The sequence below is a fragment of the Sinohyriopsis cumingii genome, chromosome 3 (genome assembly GCF_028554795.1).
Source record: "Sinohyriopsis cumingii isolate HCF-2022 chromosome 3, ASM2855479v2, whole genome shotgun sequence".
Taxonomy (NCBI): Eukaryota; Metazoa; Mollusca; class Bivalvia; order Unionida; family Unionidae; genus Sinohyriopsis; species Sinohyriopsis cumingii.
Window position 1 is genome coordinate 113,472 of NC_142963.1, and position 19,200 is coordinate 132,671.

Genomic DNA, 19,200 nt, shown 5'->3' on the forward strand with positions numbered 1-19,200 from the left:
AAACTGGTCAAATCAGCTGCTTTATGGAAAACTGGTCAGACTTGTGGAAAAAAAATTAGCTGCCTTTCTGAGATGATCTTGTTAGGGTTGGCAATTCTGTTACTTTTGCTGCGGCCTATTATTTTTTGTTGTGGCTTGGGGATATCTTTGGTATTTTTGGGGGGGGTAATTTAGTATTCTTGTGGGGATTTTAAAAATTCATAAATTTATGTGAATAAATTTTAAATGTAACATTCTGTTTAATGATAACTATGTCATCACAACACTATTCACAGATGATGAAACAGAACGTGGTTTCTGTGAATTGTATACAATATATCAATTTGGACCCCGAAATTCTTATTATCTCATTGCTCACAACATTGCCATTTATGTTCATTGTCTTTCAAGCATTCTTGAAAATATAATGTGTAATATGGCAAGTTGATGAAGAACTTGGCATGGAACAGGGTCCTTCTTGTCTGGTACTTAAGTTGACTAGACGGGGACCCCGAGTGGCCGAGTGGTCTAAAGCGCTCACCATTCCGGATCACTGCCATCTCACCTCTGTCTGCGTGGGTTCGAGTCCAAGGCTCAGCTAGCATGGGTATGTGGGAAAGCCTGCCAGTAGCTTCTCATGGGTTGGTGGTTCTTCCCGGGGTTTTCCAGGGTTCTTCCTCCACCAGTTATACTGGCAGCCATGTATAGTCTATCTTGTGCTGAAAAATGGCGTTAAACCCTAGAACAACAATAGAACAACAATAAGTTGACTAGATAAGTCATACAGTCCAACTGGTCAGCCAGTGGTTGATAGGTACCTGCCAACCCTAACAAGACTGTCTCAGTAAAGCAGCTGAGTTGTTTCCACGTAACAAACTATCATGTACTGCTATTGTCAAGGTGAAAAACATGCATTTAAATAGTTAAATAAACATCCTACTGCTTGTAGCCATCTTGTATTAATTGGCTACATTGGTGGACAAGTCCAATTAAAGGGTCTGCCACTGTTTATTCATTCAGTCATCCAGTCACACACTTTTTGGATTCATTTTTTTTTTTTTATTTTGAGAACATTATCATTTCCTACAGTATTGTAGCATTAGATGGTACTACCTTGGCTGTTGATCCAAAATAGCTAAAACATGACTCCCTCTGGCATATCTTTTCCAGTGAATCAGGTAGTCAAGCAGATATTCTCACCCACACCTGTGAAGGCAGATTGCAAGAGCTGCATAGACAGCTCTCAGGACAGTGGATCATATGCAGCAGAATAAGATGTCCATCCATTGCATCCAGACTTGTCTCAAGACGTCTCAACAATTTCATGCCACTGAACAAGAGATTGGTGGTGACTATGCACAAATTTCACTCACTTATAAATCCAACTCATTTGCAAGTCATGACTTGATTCAACTCCCCTCAACAGGTATGCTTAAGTCTGGTGGCAATGGCCAAGCAGTAATGCTGCAAATGTGAATATGCCGGAATTTGTGCCTGTAGACCTGCCCACAGGTGGCAGTTGAACTCAGGATGACTGAGCAGCTCGTTTTAGAATCACATTATTCAAATCCATTGCAATTTGTGCTAGAAGTGACTAGACAAGGTGTCCTAACCATTGCCTGCTTCACCTTAACCCTGGTCAGCATACCACGTAGTCTCCATCTTAGTGGTCTACAACCTAAGAAGAAAAGAAGGTGATGCAACTCACCATCAGTTCCTAGAGACTACTCACATTAATGGACAGTACATCAGCAGTTAGACCAGAAAGAACAACATCTAGATAGGATGCTGAGGAAGGACAACTCATTGAATCAGAAACCCGCTATGCCTTCTTCTGTAGTGGACAAGGTAAAGGCAGCTAAGTGACAGTGGTGTTGGATTTGCCAACATATCACAGTGAGCTAGAGCGACTGCCATGCAGAACATCTTTGAAGACAATTAATGGTCAGTCTATAGTGACATATCCAATATTAAGTGCTGACAGCGCCACACTGCTCACTGACAAAGAAAAGATAATTTAACACCTCAACAACATCCTCAGTCAACAGTCATCGATAAGTGAGGAGGCAAATGAAAGACTCTCCCAAATGGAAATCAACACAACACTTGCTGGTCTTCCAAACTGACAGAAAATGTGAAAGCAATTTGCCTGATATCTAATGGCAGAGTACCTGGAGCAGATGTTAACAGAAATCTACAAAACCGGCGACTCACACATGGCAGGACATGGGTCCAAACACTGAGGTTCTCACATGGGTAGGCATATGAAGCATCCACATTCTGCTAATGAAATCATAGTTGAGATGGCGGACCATATCATCAGGATGTCAGAGTACTAAAGATCTTCTATGGAGAGCTTAAAGAAGGAAAGCAATTTTAGAGAGGTCCAGAGAAATGCTTCAAAGATTCCTTCTAGTCATTCTTAAAGCACTTCATCAATGATGCTGCCTCTAAGGAAGCTCTCGGACTCAAGATCTCAGACAGAATCTCTATGCTTGGTGCAGTCTCATCTCCTCGGAGATACAGGTGTATGAATGGAAGATAATTGCAGTGGCAGTACAGGAGGTCGAACAGCATGAATGTCAGAACTGCCACACATGATACATACATACATACATATATACATATATACATACATACATGAAATCATACATAAATAGAAAGTGTTGGAGCGTATTGTCATCGGAGTTTTCGGTTTCATAACATGTAAGGGCATTTTGATATTTTATCCAAAATCTGATAAAAATCGTGTCATTATATCCAGTTATAGGCATTTCCTCTGCGAGCTTTTACCTCCATGCTTTTGTCAGGCCTGTCCTTTAGGAATTTATCAGCTGTCCTCTGCACAAACATTTTGCATTTCATGCCAGACTGGTACAGCCATGCTTCAGACTGCTTCAACTTCCTATACACAGGGTGTTGATAAGAAATTTCTACCTTAGATTACAATAATTGTAATGTTTGCAAAACTATAGAAACAGCCATGTAAAGGTTTACTAACATAACTGTTTTTCTGTTTTATTTGTTTGTCTTGTCTAGGTTTTGTATTTGCCTTTGAAAAAGACTCATTAAAGTCGACAGCATTCAGGCTAGCTAGATACTAGTTTTGCACTGTTCATTGTCAGTTTATTGCACTTTTCTTAATCAATCCATGACATATCCTAAGTTTACTATGTACACTACTACTGAGATGGAGACTTTATGCATTGGTATCTATGTGGGCTCTTCATATCCTGAAGATCTTAGATACATCTAATTTGAGGAAATGTTCTTTAATCGTTTCATAGGAGAGAAGTTAATGTGCCTTTATGTAGTGGTAGTTGTTTTTATTATTATTATTATTATTATTATTCACAATATAAAAACCATTGTGCTTATGTTGTTTGGGAAGGATTGATTTTGTGTGCCTGAGTTTATTTTGCTAACGATAGACTGTGTGCTTCATTTGTATTATTCTTCCTTAATTGTTTGTGTGATTAATTTTTTAAACTTTCTTCTCCTAGCAATTGTTATTACTGAAATAAGAGAGTCCAGGTCCAATAACATATTCTTTTTCTTATTCTTCTTCTTCTTCATCTATTATTATCATTATTACTATTATTATTATTATTGCTGACTTTGTTTAATTTCTGAGGCAATACACATTTGTTGATAGTTGTTCATTAAAAAATATATGTACAGGGGTTTTAAATGCAGTTTTGTGTAAATCATCTACCATAATTCATTTAATAATGGCACTTATATGAAATAAGATGGTCAGTAATAAGTCACCCCTGACATCTTGAGATTCAAAAGACACCCCTTTCTGCTTTCACTTGATTGTATCCAGCCCATGCTCAGAAATCTGTTTTGCAGTATTTTCCAGACATTAACAGCAAAATATTAGAAAGGTTGCATATAATTAAATAAAAAATATGCATTAAAATAAATTCCATTTAATTAAATTAGGTCAAAATTAAAGAAAATTATACACTAGATGAATAAAGACTGTGGTTATTTGCAGTTCTGTTTAACAAAATACACTGTTTTGAAATTGTATTTATTCTGAGTATATAGTTTAATAGAAAAAACAATTCTCTTTCCTCTTTTTGTCAACAGGCCTACTGGGTACAGTTGACCTCTTATTTCTATTATTTTCATTGCTATTTTATTTATGACAATTTAATTACTGTGTATAGTTAGTTATAAGCCTGGTCGAAACTGCACCATCAGATCAGGGTCTATATTGTTTGTTCTACTTTTTACTCCAGGCAACTTGCATAGACCCAGATCTGCCAGTGCATTATGTTATAGCAGATCTGGGAATATGCAGTTTGCTGCTTCATCTGACTTATAAGCAACTATATATGGTATTTATCTCACAAAAATATCAATATCTTTTATTTATCAACATACCTTGATATAAACAAAGTTGATAATAAAACATAACTATTTTGCTTAGATCCTCTGAATGAAGTGTGAAACTTAGAGTGTTAAATTGATTCAGTCATATATCCATTAAGGTTTTTCATTTATTGTCATAAAGACACCCATCTCTCTCTCTCTCTCTCTCTCTCTCTCTCTCACCACCTGGTGACCTAGTGGTTAGAGCGTCCACCTAGGATGCGGGAGGTCGTGGGTTTGATCCCCGGCCGAGTCATACCAAAGACTTACAAAAACGGTACTATCAGCTACCTCGCTTGGCACTCAGCATTAAGAGGTTAGTGTTAGGACTGGTCGGCTTGGTGTCAGGATAATGTGACTGGGTGGGACATCATGCTACATGTCTGTGGCATGATGCCCCAGTGCTAGACATCACTATAAACTGCCACATTGCAGACATCGTAGCGATATGACTGAAAAATTGTTAAAGCTACGTTAAAAAAAAATCCAAACCAAATCACTCTCTCTCTCACACACAAACACACACACCAATTTTTTCTATTACCTTCATCATGTTTTCTGGTGTACTGTTTTAAGCACCTTCTTCCATCAAAACAATGATCCAGCAGTCATAACCCAATATCCACTAAATATATTATCTTCCAATCATAACTGCATATATTTTGTTAAATTTTGTTAAAACTGTTTTACTACTGTCATTGTAAGCTTTCACTTGTACATACATACATACATTCATACACACACACACACACACACACACACAAATGCATACATACATGCATGCACATGTCCATACATCCGTCTATCTATCCTTCCATCCATCCATCCATACATCATATTTGTATGCGCTGGCACAGAGACAGACATCCCAAAAGAACAGTTAATCTTGAAAGTCATATCATGTAGTGTTGGGATATAATTATTAACGTTTTTTGTTACACCAAGAGCATATGTGTACTTTATCATATATATACACACCAAACAGAAAAGAAAGTGCTATCCCTGGATTCTACAAGAGAATGCTTGATAAAAATAGGCTGAATCAATATTTAATATTTGTATTAATATTTTAAAATAACGTTTGCCATATTGTAGGTCTCAAAACTACTACCATATAATACAATATAACACAATCTCTCACTAATTGTAGTTTCCTTTTTTAAATATGTCATCTTTTTAAGGTGTCTAAATCATACAAATTCTTTCTTTCTCCTCTGCCCTTTTTTTCTTTATAGTGTTTGTTTTCAATACCATATTCAGTTTCTTTCATCATTGATTCATATCCTCTCTGCATTTTGTTTTCATTATTATTTCGGAAAATTCTGAAAGTCATTATGATTGCAAATATAATGATTGATTTCACTCAGATTTCTTGACTGTTTTGTTCGATTATAAGCCAGATGTCAGCTTCTGTTTCATTGTGTTTAGTTGAATGCAGTTAATGGCTTTAGAATTGCCTTTAGAATGCACATAATAATAATAATAATAATAATAATAATAATAAAGGCTTTCTTTAGAGAACTTGTAACTCAGTTAGCTACAGAACTAATCTACCTTGAGGCCTTCTATCTGTTATGTACAATAAATACAGTATATACAACATGATGTGAAGAGTCTGGCTTGACACTAAATAATTAAGTAATTTTAAAATTCAAAGTATCAAGCCTGGAATACAAGCACTGGCATCAGTGAACATAACTTCAATGTAGTTGATAAATAATTGACAGGATGAACGTATGAATAAAATCAGTCAATATCATATTCCTCATATAGATCTATTTTTTATCCCTCAAGATACCTACCTACCTACCTACCTACCCACCTACCCACCTACATACATACATACATACATACATACATACATACATACATACATACATTCATACATACATACATACATTCATACCTACCTACATACATACATGTATACATTCATAGATACATACATACATACCTACCTGCCTACCTACATACCTACCTACCTACATACATACATACATACATACATACATACATACATACATTCATACATACTCACACAGATGTAACTAGATAGTTCAGAATGGTGCTTCCTTTAAAGGAAATTGAAGTGGATCTATATTTTTCTCATTTTGAGAAGGTTTCTTATGGTATGAAATAGTCAAGAAGGTACTGGACATTGTTGTTACAAAATGTACTCACTGGTCAAGCTTCTGATACTTACATTTCATTGCCAATAGAACAAAGTAATGATTATAATGTTGTCAAAGAATATGTCTTGAATGCTTATTTAGTGCCAGAGGTCTATTCTCAAAGTTTTGAAATTGTAGAAAGGAAACTACTCAAACTCATGGTGAGTTTACGTAGAAGAAAGCACATGAATTTGATGGGTGGTGTACAGCCAGGAAGGCTCTGAAAGATAATGCTAAACTCAGACAAATCATATTGCTTGAAAATTTAAAGAATAATGTCAGTTACGTTTGAACATACCATGATGAGAAAGTGGTTGAAACTTTAGAGGACACAGCTAGTACAGCTGATAATTATTCTTTGACTTCCATTTGTAAGTAAATCTTCCTCTCATCATGTTTATGTTAAAAAACCATTTAAGTCTCGTTGGACTACCTAAAAGTCTCAAACTGGTATAACTGTGAAGAATCAAATTTATGATAAGACGGATCAGAAATCATTATCTCTTCCCATGTGCTCTTGTTGTAAGCAGAAAAGGCATGTTATTTGTGATTGTTTAGGGTGATATATAATCAACAGAATTATAACAGAGATGTTCCAAATGCTATTGTTTCTAAGAGATCATGTATTGATAGAGACAAAGTTGTTGGGGTTATCTTACATCAGTCTGATTTTGCTATGGAGATTTACAAATCAGTCATTTCGAAGGGTTTATTGTCTTTATTGGTGATTTAATATCACTTGTTGCTGATTTACATAAGGCTTCTTACATGAGCTTCTCAGAGTTTATTACTGTATATACTCAAGTATAGACCCAATCGCATATAATCCAACCCCCAAACTTTACAGGTATAAACATTAAAAAGTGCATTACCTTCGTATAAGCTGACTTACAACTCCGAGGAATCTCAAAATGCACAAGGTAAGTTCTAAATGCATTTATTTAGGCAAACTTGTATTTAAAAAAATTACATGTATATGTATCTTGAGGTTGGCTTGCAGGATTATTAAAAAGAAATGGTATAAACTTGTTTGATATTTAATTTAATTTTCTGTTTTCTTATTGTTTCTGCCTAATTTAGATTTGTGTATAATTTAATCGAAAGATGACAAGAATTTAGCAATCACGAGTTCCTGTAACACTCCCTCTCCCTTTTGACTCGATTATTGTTTGTTTATGCCTTATTACATTGGACATTTTATATCAGTGCACTGGTAATTACGATTTTACTTTGCTTTGAAATTGTAAATACCTAAACTCATTAAAATGTAATCCCAGTATGACAACACAATGAACAAACAATACAGTTTGATTCAACGCTCGCAATTAGGCTACTGAACGTATTTACATAATGGCGCCACCACATGTACATTGTAGGTTTGATTATGCGCTGAATCAAGTACATCCTTTGGAGTCGAATCATGGGCACCATTGCGCTCAACTTTTAGGTTATCTCCAAAATACAATAATAAAGTTTCAGAAATAATGCTTCGAAATTTATGCTAATACCGTAAAAGCTGATTTGTAGTTTGCTTTGATGTAAGCGACCTTACACCATACCTGTCAACTTTCATGCTGGAGTCTCTCCACGCCTACCTCCCTATTTCATAATATCTTCCGATTTTTGCAGAGAACTCCTGATTATTACATTATGTCTTCTATTTTCATTTCTTCTAAACCAGAAAAGTCCTAGATGTGCTGTTATATCACCTGTGAATTATTGTTGTGACGAAATAATTATCTTAGTATAAAGAATTTGCTTCTTCACTAAATAGAATGTTAAGTTTAAACATTATTTACGTAAATTAATGATTTTTTTACCTTTACAATAATACAAAAATAAACAAATAAACCAGAAGAAAAAAAATAAACCACAACAATAAAATCGTCCACAGTTAATTTCAGTCCCAAGAATGATCACTACGAATGCTGTAACTCCATATGCTATAGCTCCATTCCAACAAAAGAAACTTACACGAGTGAACACCTGGCATTTTTGTACCATATATACCAATGTTAAACTGGTATAGTTACCAGTCAAAATTCCCTCTTATCACAAGTCAGTTTCAGGGTTTAACATTAACTGGCCTGTACTGCTGTCGCAAAATGAAAGACAAATTCACAGACTATTAACATAGGAGACGCTGAAACATAAAGCTTTCCATTGTGTAGAAAGTTATGTTTGTTCAGCTAAAACACAAAACTAAAATTGATTGATGTTGATCTTAGTTGATTTCTGTGAGGATTTTAGCCTTTATTATTACCACTCTTCATGAACATGTAAATTATGATGGTTATGTGTCTTGTACAAATAAACGTGCATACCTTTTTTAAAAATATTACCTCAAGTTGTAGAATAGCTTATATCACTGAAAATGAGTAACTCGTGAGCGCGTGATTCAACGTAAATGAAACAGCTATTAAGGACTAGCTGATATGTTATCTAGAAGAATGCAATTTGGTTGAAACAGTTTTGTAGATCACGTCATACTTGTCAAGTGGCAGGAAAACCCAGTCAGAAGATTCCCAAAGCTTATGTCACCCTTTCCTGTATTTGATGAACCATTTAGCAGGTTCATGGGTTCGATCCCCGGCTGAGTCATACCAAAGACTTACAAAAATGGTACTAACAGCTGCATTGCTAGGCGCTCAGCATTAAGAGAAATTAGTGTTAGGACTGGTCAGCCTGGTGTCAGGATAATGTGACTGGGTGGGACATCATGCTACATGTCTGTGACATGATGCCCCAGTGCTAGACATCACTATAAACTGCCACACTGCATACATCATAGCAATATGACTGAAAAATTATTAAAGCTACAACATCCCTATAGGATGAATCCTCTAATTCATGACTATTTGGAGAAAGAAGTTAACATTTTGCTGAAGAATGTCTTTACTGAACCTTGTAATGTTCACCTTGTAATCTTGTGTAAAAACCAGATAAGATATGTTCCGTATGTGTACTAGTTAAAGAAAATTAAACAGTGTCACTAAGACAGATTCATTTCCAATTCCTAGGATAGATAACTGAATTGACAGGATTGGAAATGCCACAGACATCATCAAGTTTGACCTTTTGAAGGGATTCTTGCAAATCCCATGTATGGAAAGGAAATTTCAGCATTCATGACTCAATTAAGATGGACTAAATGAATACAAAGTCCTGGCCTTTGGGATGAATATTTACCCCAGCTCTTTCCAGTGTTTGATGAATATAATAACATCCGGTATAGGAATTGCGACACTTACATTGATGATGTCATCGTCTACAATGACACCTGGAAAGACCACATGAAAACCATCTGAACATTTTTCAAAAGGTTCAGTGAAGCAAATCTGGCAATCAACTTGAGTAAAAGTGACTTTTGCCATGCTTGTGTTGCCTTTTAGGATATATTGTGGGACAAATAAAACCTTTAGAAGTTCAGGTTAAGAATATTTTTTTAGTCCCCTATATCTATCAGTAAAAGGTAACTGATGCGATGTTTGGGTATGGCTGGTTATTATCGGAAATTTTGCTGTAATTCTTCCATGATTGCTGAACCCATTATGAGTTTATTAAGTAAGAAGACCAAGTGTCTCTGGTAAGACAAACATCAGGAGGCTTTCGATAAGTTCAAGGCCATAATCAAAAGTGCACCAGATCTTTCATCTCCATAATTCACGAAATCATTCAAAATGTCTGTAGATGTAACTTAGAGGTTGGTGGAATACTGTTACAGGAAGACAGCAATGGTGTGGATCATCCAGTGTGCTGTTTCTAAAAGAAAGTGAATAAGCACCAGAGAAATTATTCCACGATAGAGGAGGCGTGATTGGCCTTGGTGATGGCGTTACAAAACTTGGAGGCACATGCTAACACACAATCTTCTTCAATTGTTGTCTTCAGCGAGCACAAATACCTCACTTTCATTAATAAAATAAGGAACAAGAATCAAAGGCTGTTACGATGGAGTCCAATGTTACTGTCGTGTAATATCAAAGTTAGGTACATCGAGGGAAAAAGAAAATCATTGCCTATGCACTTTCAAATGCACAGCAATACAATATTGCATTGTTTTGTATACATGATTATATCATTCATATTCTTATGCATAATTAATTACATGTATGTTTGGCATTTCCTTAAAGAAAATTTTATTGCATAAATCTTTCTATTCTTTTATTGAGAAAGGTGTAACTAAGATCTATATCATACATTAATTTATAATATAGTTTTATTTTAGTCATTTGGGTTAATTACATATTTGTTTAATTCTTTACTCTTGTAGTTGGCATATATTATAAGAAGATGTTGTGTATTTTCTCCACTAATAAGCCAAGGTTATTGCCTAGTTCACCTCAACAACTAATTCGGTCAAAGTATGTGACGATATTGTTCAATTGAGGTCATGTCATGATGACATGGTCCTTGGAGAACATTTGTAATCTAGGGATGTCATCTGTGCCCTAATTGATGATTGGCTCAATATTAAAAAGTCAAAATGCAGAAAGTTCAAGATATTTCACAGTACATACTAATTTAAATACCTGGAATCATCTCTTGTGATTCAGATTTGTTGATTTGATGTGAATGTAGTGGCTTAAAGGACTTAATCATCATGTCATTCTTTAGTTATATTTCAGTCTTGTAAGAGTCGGAGAGGAGATTTGAGTTCTTTATAATTTGTTTGTTGAAATTTCAGAGCTGAAAACACTTATTCTAAACAGACAGTTCTATTATGAATTATTCAAGGTCTTGGATATGTAATAATTTGGTTGGATTACTATGGTTCTGTGTTATGGTAAACATAAAGTTTTGCAAAAATATATAAAACTGTATTTATTTTAGCATGTATTTACCCAGATCAGTTCTGGACGTAGATCGGTTTTCAAAGAGACATAAGCCTTGTGTCTCCTTGGGGAAGGTATTTACTTATCTATACATTTGGGCTATTCAAACCTGCATATATTTGTACTATATAAATTAATAATGACAAATATTTTTAAATATTGTATATATTTTAATTCCTGCATTAAAAAAGTTAGACGAATCATCAATATTACCTGCATGTCACAATTCAGTGCCCATACGAATATCAATACTAACTGCCATGGAGACGTCTAGAGCAGCCACTCTGAACCTATGTCTAAGTATTACATCATGTAGCCCATATTACTGATTTAACCAAAGATGTTAGTAAATTTCTAGTGCATGAACATGCAAGAATAATTATGATGATACTCTAATAAATCAAAATAACTCATCGTCAACTATGAACAATGTGCACTTCCAGCTGTTAAAATCACCACTATAGACAGTGGAATCTTCATTAACATAACAGAACTGACGCTCTCCAACATTGTGTATTTACTTCTGCAGACAGTCATATTTCGTTTAATGATGGGCCAGAGCAAACTACTATCTGAAAATAGCAGTATGATTAGGCACAATTGGACTAATAAAAAAGGGAAAAAGTATGAAACAATCACTCTAAATGATAATGATATTAATAATAGAGAAGGTAATAACCAACAATGAGGATAAACAAAATAATAATAATCTTAATAATATATAATGCTAATGTGTTTTAGAATGTGTAACGAACAAAGTAATATTCATGGACATCAGATGCAATTATTATTATTGCAACATTCCAACCATCAGTGAGGGTACTAAGTTAAGATTTGGTCATGCACCTGTCACTTTTCTATTGTTTGAAAGTGAATTTGAGAGAGATCAGCCATGGTTCAAACATGAATTTAATATTATATGCATTATGTTATTCTTATTTGGTGTTAGCTGTCCTTATTTGCATGCAAGCAATTAAACGAATTTAGCGATGAAACTTTAAATGTGAATAAATATTTGTCAAAATATGATTTCTATACTTTGTTCACATTTCCACTGGACACAACCACCCTCCATAAGAAACTTCTTGCTCAGAACAGTCATTTCAATTAGGTTAAGTGCTCAAGGAGAAAGATAAAACACTTCTGATATTATCATTTTTTTTTATTGGTAGCAAAAAGAGATATGTGCAAAATGTGAAGAAAAGTAAAAGACTCTACTTAAAGTGAGCTTATAATTTTTTTTTTGTTATCAGTTTCTTGTCAGTCATCAGTCAATAATGGATCTAAAAAGCAAGTGAATAGTGTCAATTACACAAGTTTCCTTCCTTAATATAACGTTTATTTGCATCCATTTGTTAATGTCCAAATTTTCTTTGTGCAAATCTTTCAAAGTCCATATTTTGTAAGTGCATGGATGCATTCAAAACAAAAGTTTCCATCTTTAAATTATGCATTCACAGGCTGAATCTCTCAAAGTCCAAATTGTAAATGCTATTTCCATGTGATATGCGTGATGATGATGTTATGATGCATATGATGTCTATATTACTATGAGTTAAGTAAGTCAATTCGTTTGCTATATCCTAGGTGTTTATCTTGCTTCAAGTTCCAATGCATTTGATAGCGGAACACATGGCTATCTGAACTGCACAATTGTGGGAGAAGGAGTTTCCAACTTGTCATGGTACTACGAAGGACACAAAATATATCAATCCAAATATTCAAGAATACAACTTAGGGAAATATTCAGCACCTCTGCCAGATCAGTTAGCAGCACCTTAAACTTCCAACCAGTCCAAGAGTCAGATGCTGGTATGCTTAGAACTAATATGAAAAGGAATATTCTGTAAACATCATGTTTAGGATGGAAATTCATTTTTTTTATGACAAAAACATATTAAGTACAATTTTTTTTGAATTTGTATCAAAGGTTTTCATAATGGGAGTCTATTTGTTAATGTGAGATTCGGTTTAGAAGTCAAACATTAAACCATCCTTCTTGAAGATTTATAATATCTTACACACTCATGTATACACATTGTATATTATTTTATTTGAACTTACATAATTTGGTTTTTCTGTGCACACATACCTCCTTAAAATATCATCTACCAAATTCCTGATTATTGTCATGTTTATTACGTTCCAATTTTAACTTTCTATGATGCATATCTGTTACTAACAATGTAGATGCTGGTAACGCATGGTATATGCTGTTTGTTGAATATTAATAATATTATTATTAGTATTAACCAGAAATAAAAGAATAGACCCTGATCGGGGCATGCATTGTGCCACAGCAGAGATGTGTCCTGCAGTTGGGTGTACTTATTCATAACTGAATGTGGTGCCATTATTCTGGATAACATTATTTGACAATATTCATTTCCTTATGTAATGCCCTCCTGTGTAAAGAAATGCTTATCAGTCTGTTATGTCTATCACTAGGTATGTATGCGTGTGTTGGCAGTACAACATGTGGCGAGACAATACCCGTGGGTTGTGTCAGATTGAATGTTAATGTCGTTCCAAAAATCAGCATTTTCCCCCTAAGGCAGACAGTTGAAATGGGATCAAATGTGAGCTTAACTTGTTCATTAGTGAGCAATGCCACAATGATATCTTATGACTGGTATCAAGATGACAAAAAAATCCACAGTGAATCTAAATATTCAGGTATGTATTTATTCTTTGATTAATTTATGATTTGTTATTACATAAATGAACAACAACACCAAAACAAAGGAACAAGGGCATCACAATCATAAATACTGTCCAAGTTTGTAACTAGTTAATTACTTTTGGCTTAGATGTAATTTTGACTAAGCACAAAAATACACTCCATATTTGCCATAACAATCCATGGAAACATTCTTAAATTTTATATTGTTAGGTTGGTCTACAAAAATGTAGTGCATCATATTTACATTTCTGGGTAGACATTTTACCAGTTTTAGCTGTTGCTTTTTGTAAAAACATAAGCTCTCATTGATGTAAGCATCTTAAAAATCAAAAATGGTTTTTAATCAGATACATTTAGACATAGAAATCAATTTTGTGAAAACTGTCGCTGGATACTCAGAGTTAATTTATAGGATATTATGATACTCTAAGGTACCGTACACAGTGTGCAACTGTTTTTCCATGCAACAAAGAGCATACAGTCATCTCAATTCGATACTGAAAACGCGAATCGAAAGTAATGTTCAATCATATCATACATCAAGTTAACACATTATCAAACTGTTGTAGAATTGCCCCAAACTCCACCCCACCCCCATGTAAGTTATAGATGTGCTCCACATACAGGGGTAGATCAGACCCACCAAAGCTTTCTTGCTTGCTATTTTATTGCGGTAAATACAAAATAGTACAGATAATAAACATAGTTATTAATCAAGTCGAAATGAGAATGCAAGTTGATTTTTTTTTGTTCTAGCTGGCAGAACAATTATTATTATTATTATTATTATTATTCAAAGACTCTAGCATTTCAACTGTATTGCTGATAGGCAGAGACAGCTATTAGTATTCTTGAATGGACACTAGTGGTTGTAAAGAAAAACAACCTTTAAAGTTTGACAACATCTGATATATTACATTAATAATAATGAGGTCCCTGTTTTTAGAGGATGATCACATTAATTTGAAAACTAATCTCCCTTGAGGATTTATATCAGGATGCAAAATTTTGCAATGCTGAAAATTATTACTATTGTGTAAAACCTGACAGCTATTATAACAACAGAAACATCGATAAAATGAAATACAGATACATATATTTGATCCTTCTCTCGGATTTAAGAAATCTTACAATATGTATTCTTTGTTGAAGCAAACATAAAGATATTTATCAGCTAAACTGTTAATGATTTTTTTTTGCTGCCAAATTATGCCTTCTGTTTGTATTTCATGCATATTATGTTTATCTTTTTGATCCTCTTTAGATTCACCTGGCTCAGGTTCACGCTTGGATATCATAAATGCTGTACGTTCATCTACATACTTGTGCATTGGGAATAACTCTGCTGTTGTCATGAATGCTTCAGCTAACATTGACATTCGTACCAACTATTATTGTAAAAATGATACAGATTTGAGGGGCATTGTATGGGATGACACCAATGGAGGTGTCCTATCAACACAAAGCTGTCAATCTGGATATACAGGTTGTTCACGTGCATATGTTACCTGAATTATGCTAAAATACCTAGGTAGCATTATCATGTTTCTTCTTCAAATACGTCACTGGATCATTATATCTTAGGGAAACTACTAGAACCTCACAAATCCAGCCCTCCAGGCTAATCTTTTTTTATTTAAAAAGCAAAAAAGTTTTCTGCCGACATTGGTGGCAGTTATATAGAGTGCTTTCTTCTTGAAACAACCTATTCAAATCCCTTCTATTTCCATTCTCCAATTACTACTTCCACTCGTGCTAAGTATCATGCTCTCTTCTGACAGAAAGCCTTTGCAATCCACATACAAGTATTTTGGAAGTTTTCTACGTTAAAATAAGTTGAAGGAGTGTTATCTTTGAAGGGAATTATGCAACATCTATAAATTTTCAATATTTCTCTTTATTTCATTGATGACACAGTTTCAGAGACTTTAGTATTATCACTTTGCAATCCTCATATACTTAGGTCCTTTTGGTGTACCTTCATATGCTGCCACATGTCTTACATGTCAACACTGATTGTGTAGTCTTGTTACTATACTTTATTTAGAACCCATTGTGGTGTTACACTGTGAAAATCAAGGGGCATAAATGAGTTGATGGGTCACTATTAATCATCTCAATCCCTGATTTCATTGCCAAGAACAGTCTCCCATTCATAGGGAATCAGACATTTGTAATGGAATTCTGTCTACTCTAGACACTTCATTTCGAGGTCATCTACGAGACCCAGTGTCGGCTCTGAAATGATACTTATGAGATACCAAGCCAATGAATCGAGGTCACGCCTTTTCTTACCCCTCGCAGAGGAAAAGTACAACATAACAGCACAGGCATTTCGTAATGGATAAAATGGCATAATCGTTCCCAAATAACCTCTCACCAAATTAATTCCTTAGCTTCCCATCTCAGCTTACGAAGTCAGGGCAGTCACTGCAAACAGTGAATTTGAGCAAAATCATTCTCTGTTATTATCCATGTTGATTGTCAGAGAACCAAGGCCACTTGTCCAGTTTGTATCTCAGAGATATTTCATCCTAAAGGACTGAAATCAAACTGGGAGGAACTATAGCTATGGTGCAACACGTTACCTTCCCATGTCATTCGACAGCTTCATTAAGAGGTGGCAAAGTGATTTTTACTGGATTTGCAGGAAGGAAATCTTTTCCGTTTGTAGCCATTCCCCGACACATGGAGTCTATTCTCCAGTTGGGTTATCTAGAAGCTGTCTCACATACCTTAGGTCACTGGAAATGGTCTTTCTTGGGTATGGGATGTATCTCCCTCCACCTCTTACATATTCTTTAAAGGTATCATGATAGGGTAATGTATTTGAAGAAAAAACTAAATTTTAAACAAAAATATATTTTACCAATAATAATTACCCAATCATAACACCCATACACCCTCTCAGCCTCCTTATAGTTACAGTCATAAATAGCATGTGCCTTCTACTCTAGTAGTTGCTGAAGAATTCATTGGATTTTTCCCCAATCTCTGGATCATGTATCAGGAGTACATCACTCTATGTAACCGCCACCTAGGTGGGCCGATAACTTTTAGCTTTTTAGCTAAAACATTTTAGCCTGGGAAGGTTATATTTGTAGTGGATAGTAGTACTTCTCCTTAGGCTTATGATTGGTAAGTATTCTTGAAGTAACATATTTTACTAGAAAAAATGGATCCTTAATACTGAGTACATGTGTTTTCTTTATCTATGTAACACTAATATTTACGAGTAATATGTTTTTCTGTATGACCCAATTTAAATTAACAGACTGTTACAAAGCACATATATTCTCCTACTGGATTACATAAACATCACTGCTTGTTTCCTAAAATAATTTGCTAATTCTTCTGGAGAGAATGTATTTAATAATCAAATATCAACTGTGTAAATCTTCTACAGACACATTTGATCTTGCATGGTTGAGCTAGCTTTTGGTACATATGTTTAGTCCATATTTCTGTATTCCATGCCGATATTGGAACTGTTTAGATATTTCACCGACATCTGCACAGCTATATTCTAAGATACACAGAATCAAATATTTTTATTTATCTCAATTTGTTTTTGATTCTATTTACAAATTAGTGTAACTGGTATATGATCAAACCATTTGGAAAGCATAAATAAAACCGTATTTGTGTTTTGTTCCTGGATATTTGAAATAACTTGTCAGATATGCTGTATGAATACATATCAGCCTGAAATATTCCTGTAAAATTTCAAGGTCATTTTCTCGCTGAACTCAAAACAAGACAATAAATTATGTAGTTCTATTTGTAAACACTAGGCACTTAGAAGTGTTGAATTAGGGAAACAGATTTCGTTCAGATTGCTTCATCTGCCAAACACACACACACACATACATACATACATACATACATACATATATATATATATATATATATATATATATATATATATATATATATATATATATATATATGTATATGTATCACTACTTTATATCGGTAATGTCGTAAAGAAGATTCTCTATATAATTCATAATCTGTTATGAGCTAAACATTTATCTCTATATGATATGCAATTTTATTATCATTCTTACTCGTTCTTCAGAAAAGGTTATAAACACATCTCATCCTGCAGCTTTGGTGCATACCCTGTTTTCAATATAAATTAATAAAAATAATGTGCATGTAGATTTATATTTAGAGATGAAATTTTGATATATAGCTGAAACTGCATCTTATCACTACAAAAAAGAGAACTCTTTATAATTTAAAGTTTCATAATATTATATATATCTATAGTCTAGTAGGGGAATAATACATATTTTAATAGCAGCAGAACACCTCCTGATTTTATGCAATGCTTTTTGTTTCCAGGATGTTAAGTCCCCAATCCAAGCTAATATTCCTTCCTCCAACTGGTAATTGTAGGATTAGAGTTACAAAGAACATGATCCAAATCTGACTCTTTAGTAATAACCAACATTCAGAATACCCTTCCTCATTTTTCCTTACGCTGATCCTGCAAGTTAACATGTCAGGAATCTCAAATGAATTTAACCTTGGCTGCTGTTGCTATACACACTTTTGGTCAATCATTTCTATTTTTATTAAGTTTTTCATCTCAAAAGCAGACTCAGGATAACAACATTTTTCCTATACCAGCCTATGCTACTGAGATCCCATAGAAGTCAAGTTTTTCCCTTTTGGGTCCCTTGCCACTCCAATGTTTCAGGTCATTCATTGCAGGAGGAAGAAACCAATTTGTTTGTAAAGGCTATCAAAGACATTTACAATTTTTTTCCACCAGACTTGTGCCAAGGCATGTATCACTTGAAGAGACTAGGATTCTTCCCAGTATGGTGCAATTATATGCAGCCTTCTCATGCTCAGATCTTCTGCTGTTCCCACACTCTGCAACGCAGCAAGTGCAAAAATATTCATTGTGCTAGGAGTCTGCCAGATCACAGAAGGGGTGGCTGATCCCTTCTTTTATGCTCTGGCCATTGGTCTCCATCTCTAGTTATTGGGTACGAATCCAAACTGTTTCATCTAATGAAAGAAGTGCACATCCGTCTACGGAAGAGTTCAGTTGAGAGAATGGAAAAGATTCATATCCCAGGTTTCTACTCCTAGATCTTTTCGTATCGAACAAAGCCCAAAAATGTAAACTCAT

General features: G+C 34.5%; 1 protein-coding gene across 1 annotated transcript in view; it reads left to right on the forward strand.

Moving 5' to 3' along the window:
* Window positions 1–19,200, forward strand: part of LOC149802314 (uncharacterized) — a 180,449-nt gene that overhangs the window by 96,116 nt on the left and 65,133 nt on the right. Inside the window, exons 27-29 of the mRNA XM_089951529.1 lie at window positions 12,956–13,180; window positions 13,817–14,044; window positions 15,316–15,537. Of these exons, the coding sequence (XP_089807655.1) occupies window positions 12,956–13,180; window positions 13,817–14,044; window positions 15,316–15,537 (675 nt within the window). The remainder of the gene's footprint in view (window positions 1–12,955; window positions 13,181–13,816; window positions 14,045–15,315; window positions 15,538–19,200) is intronic.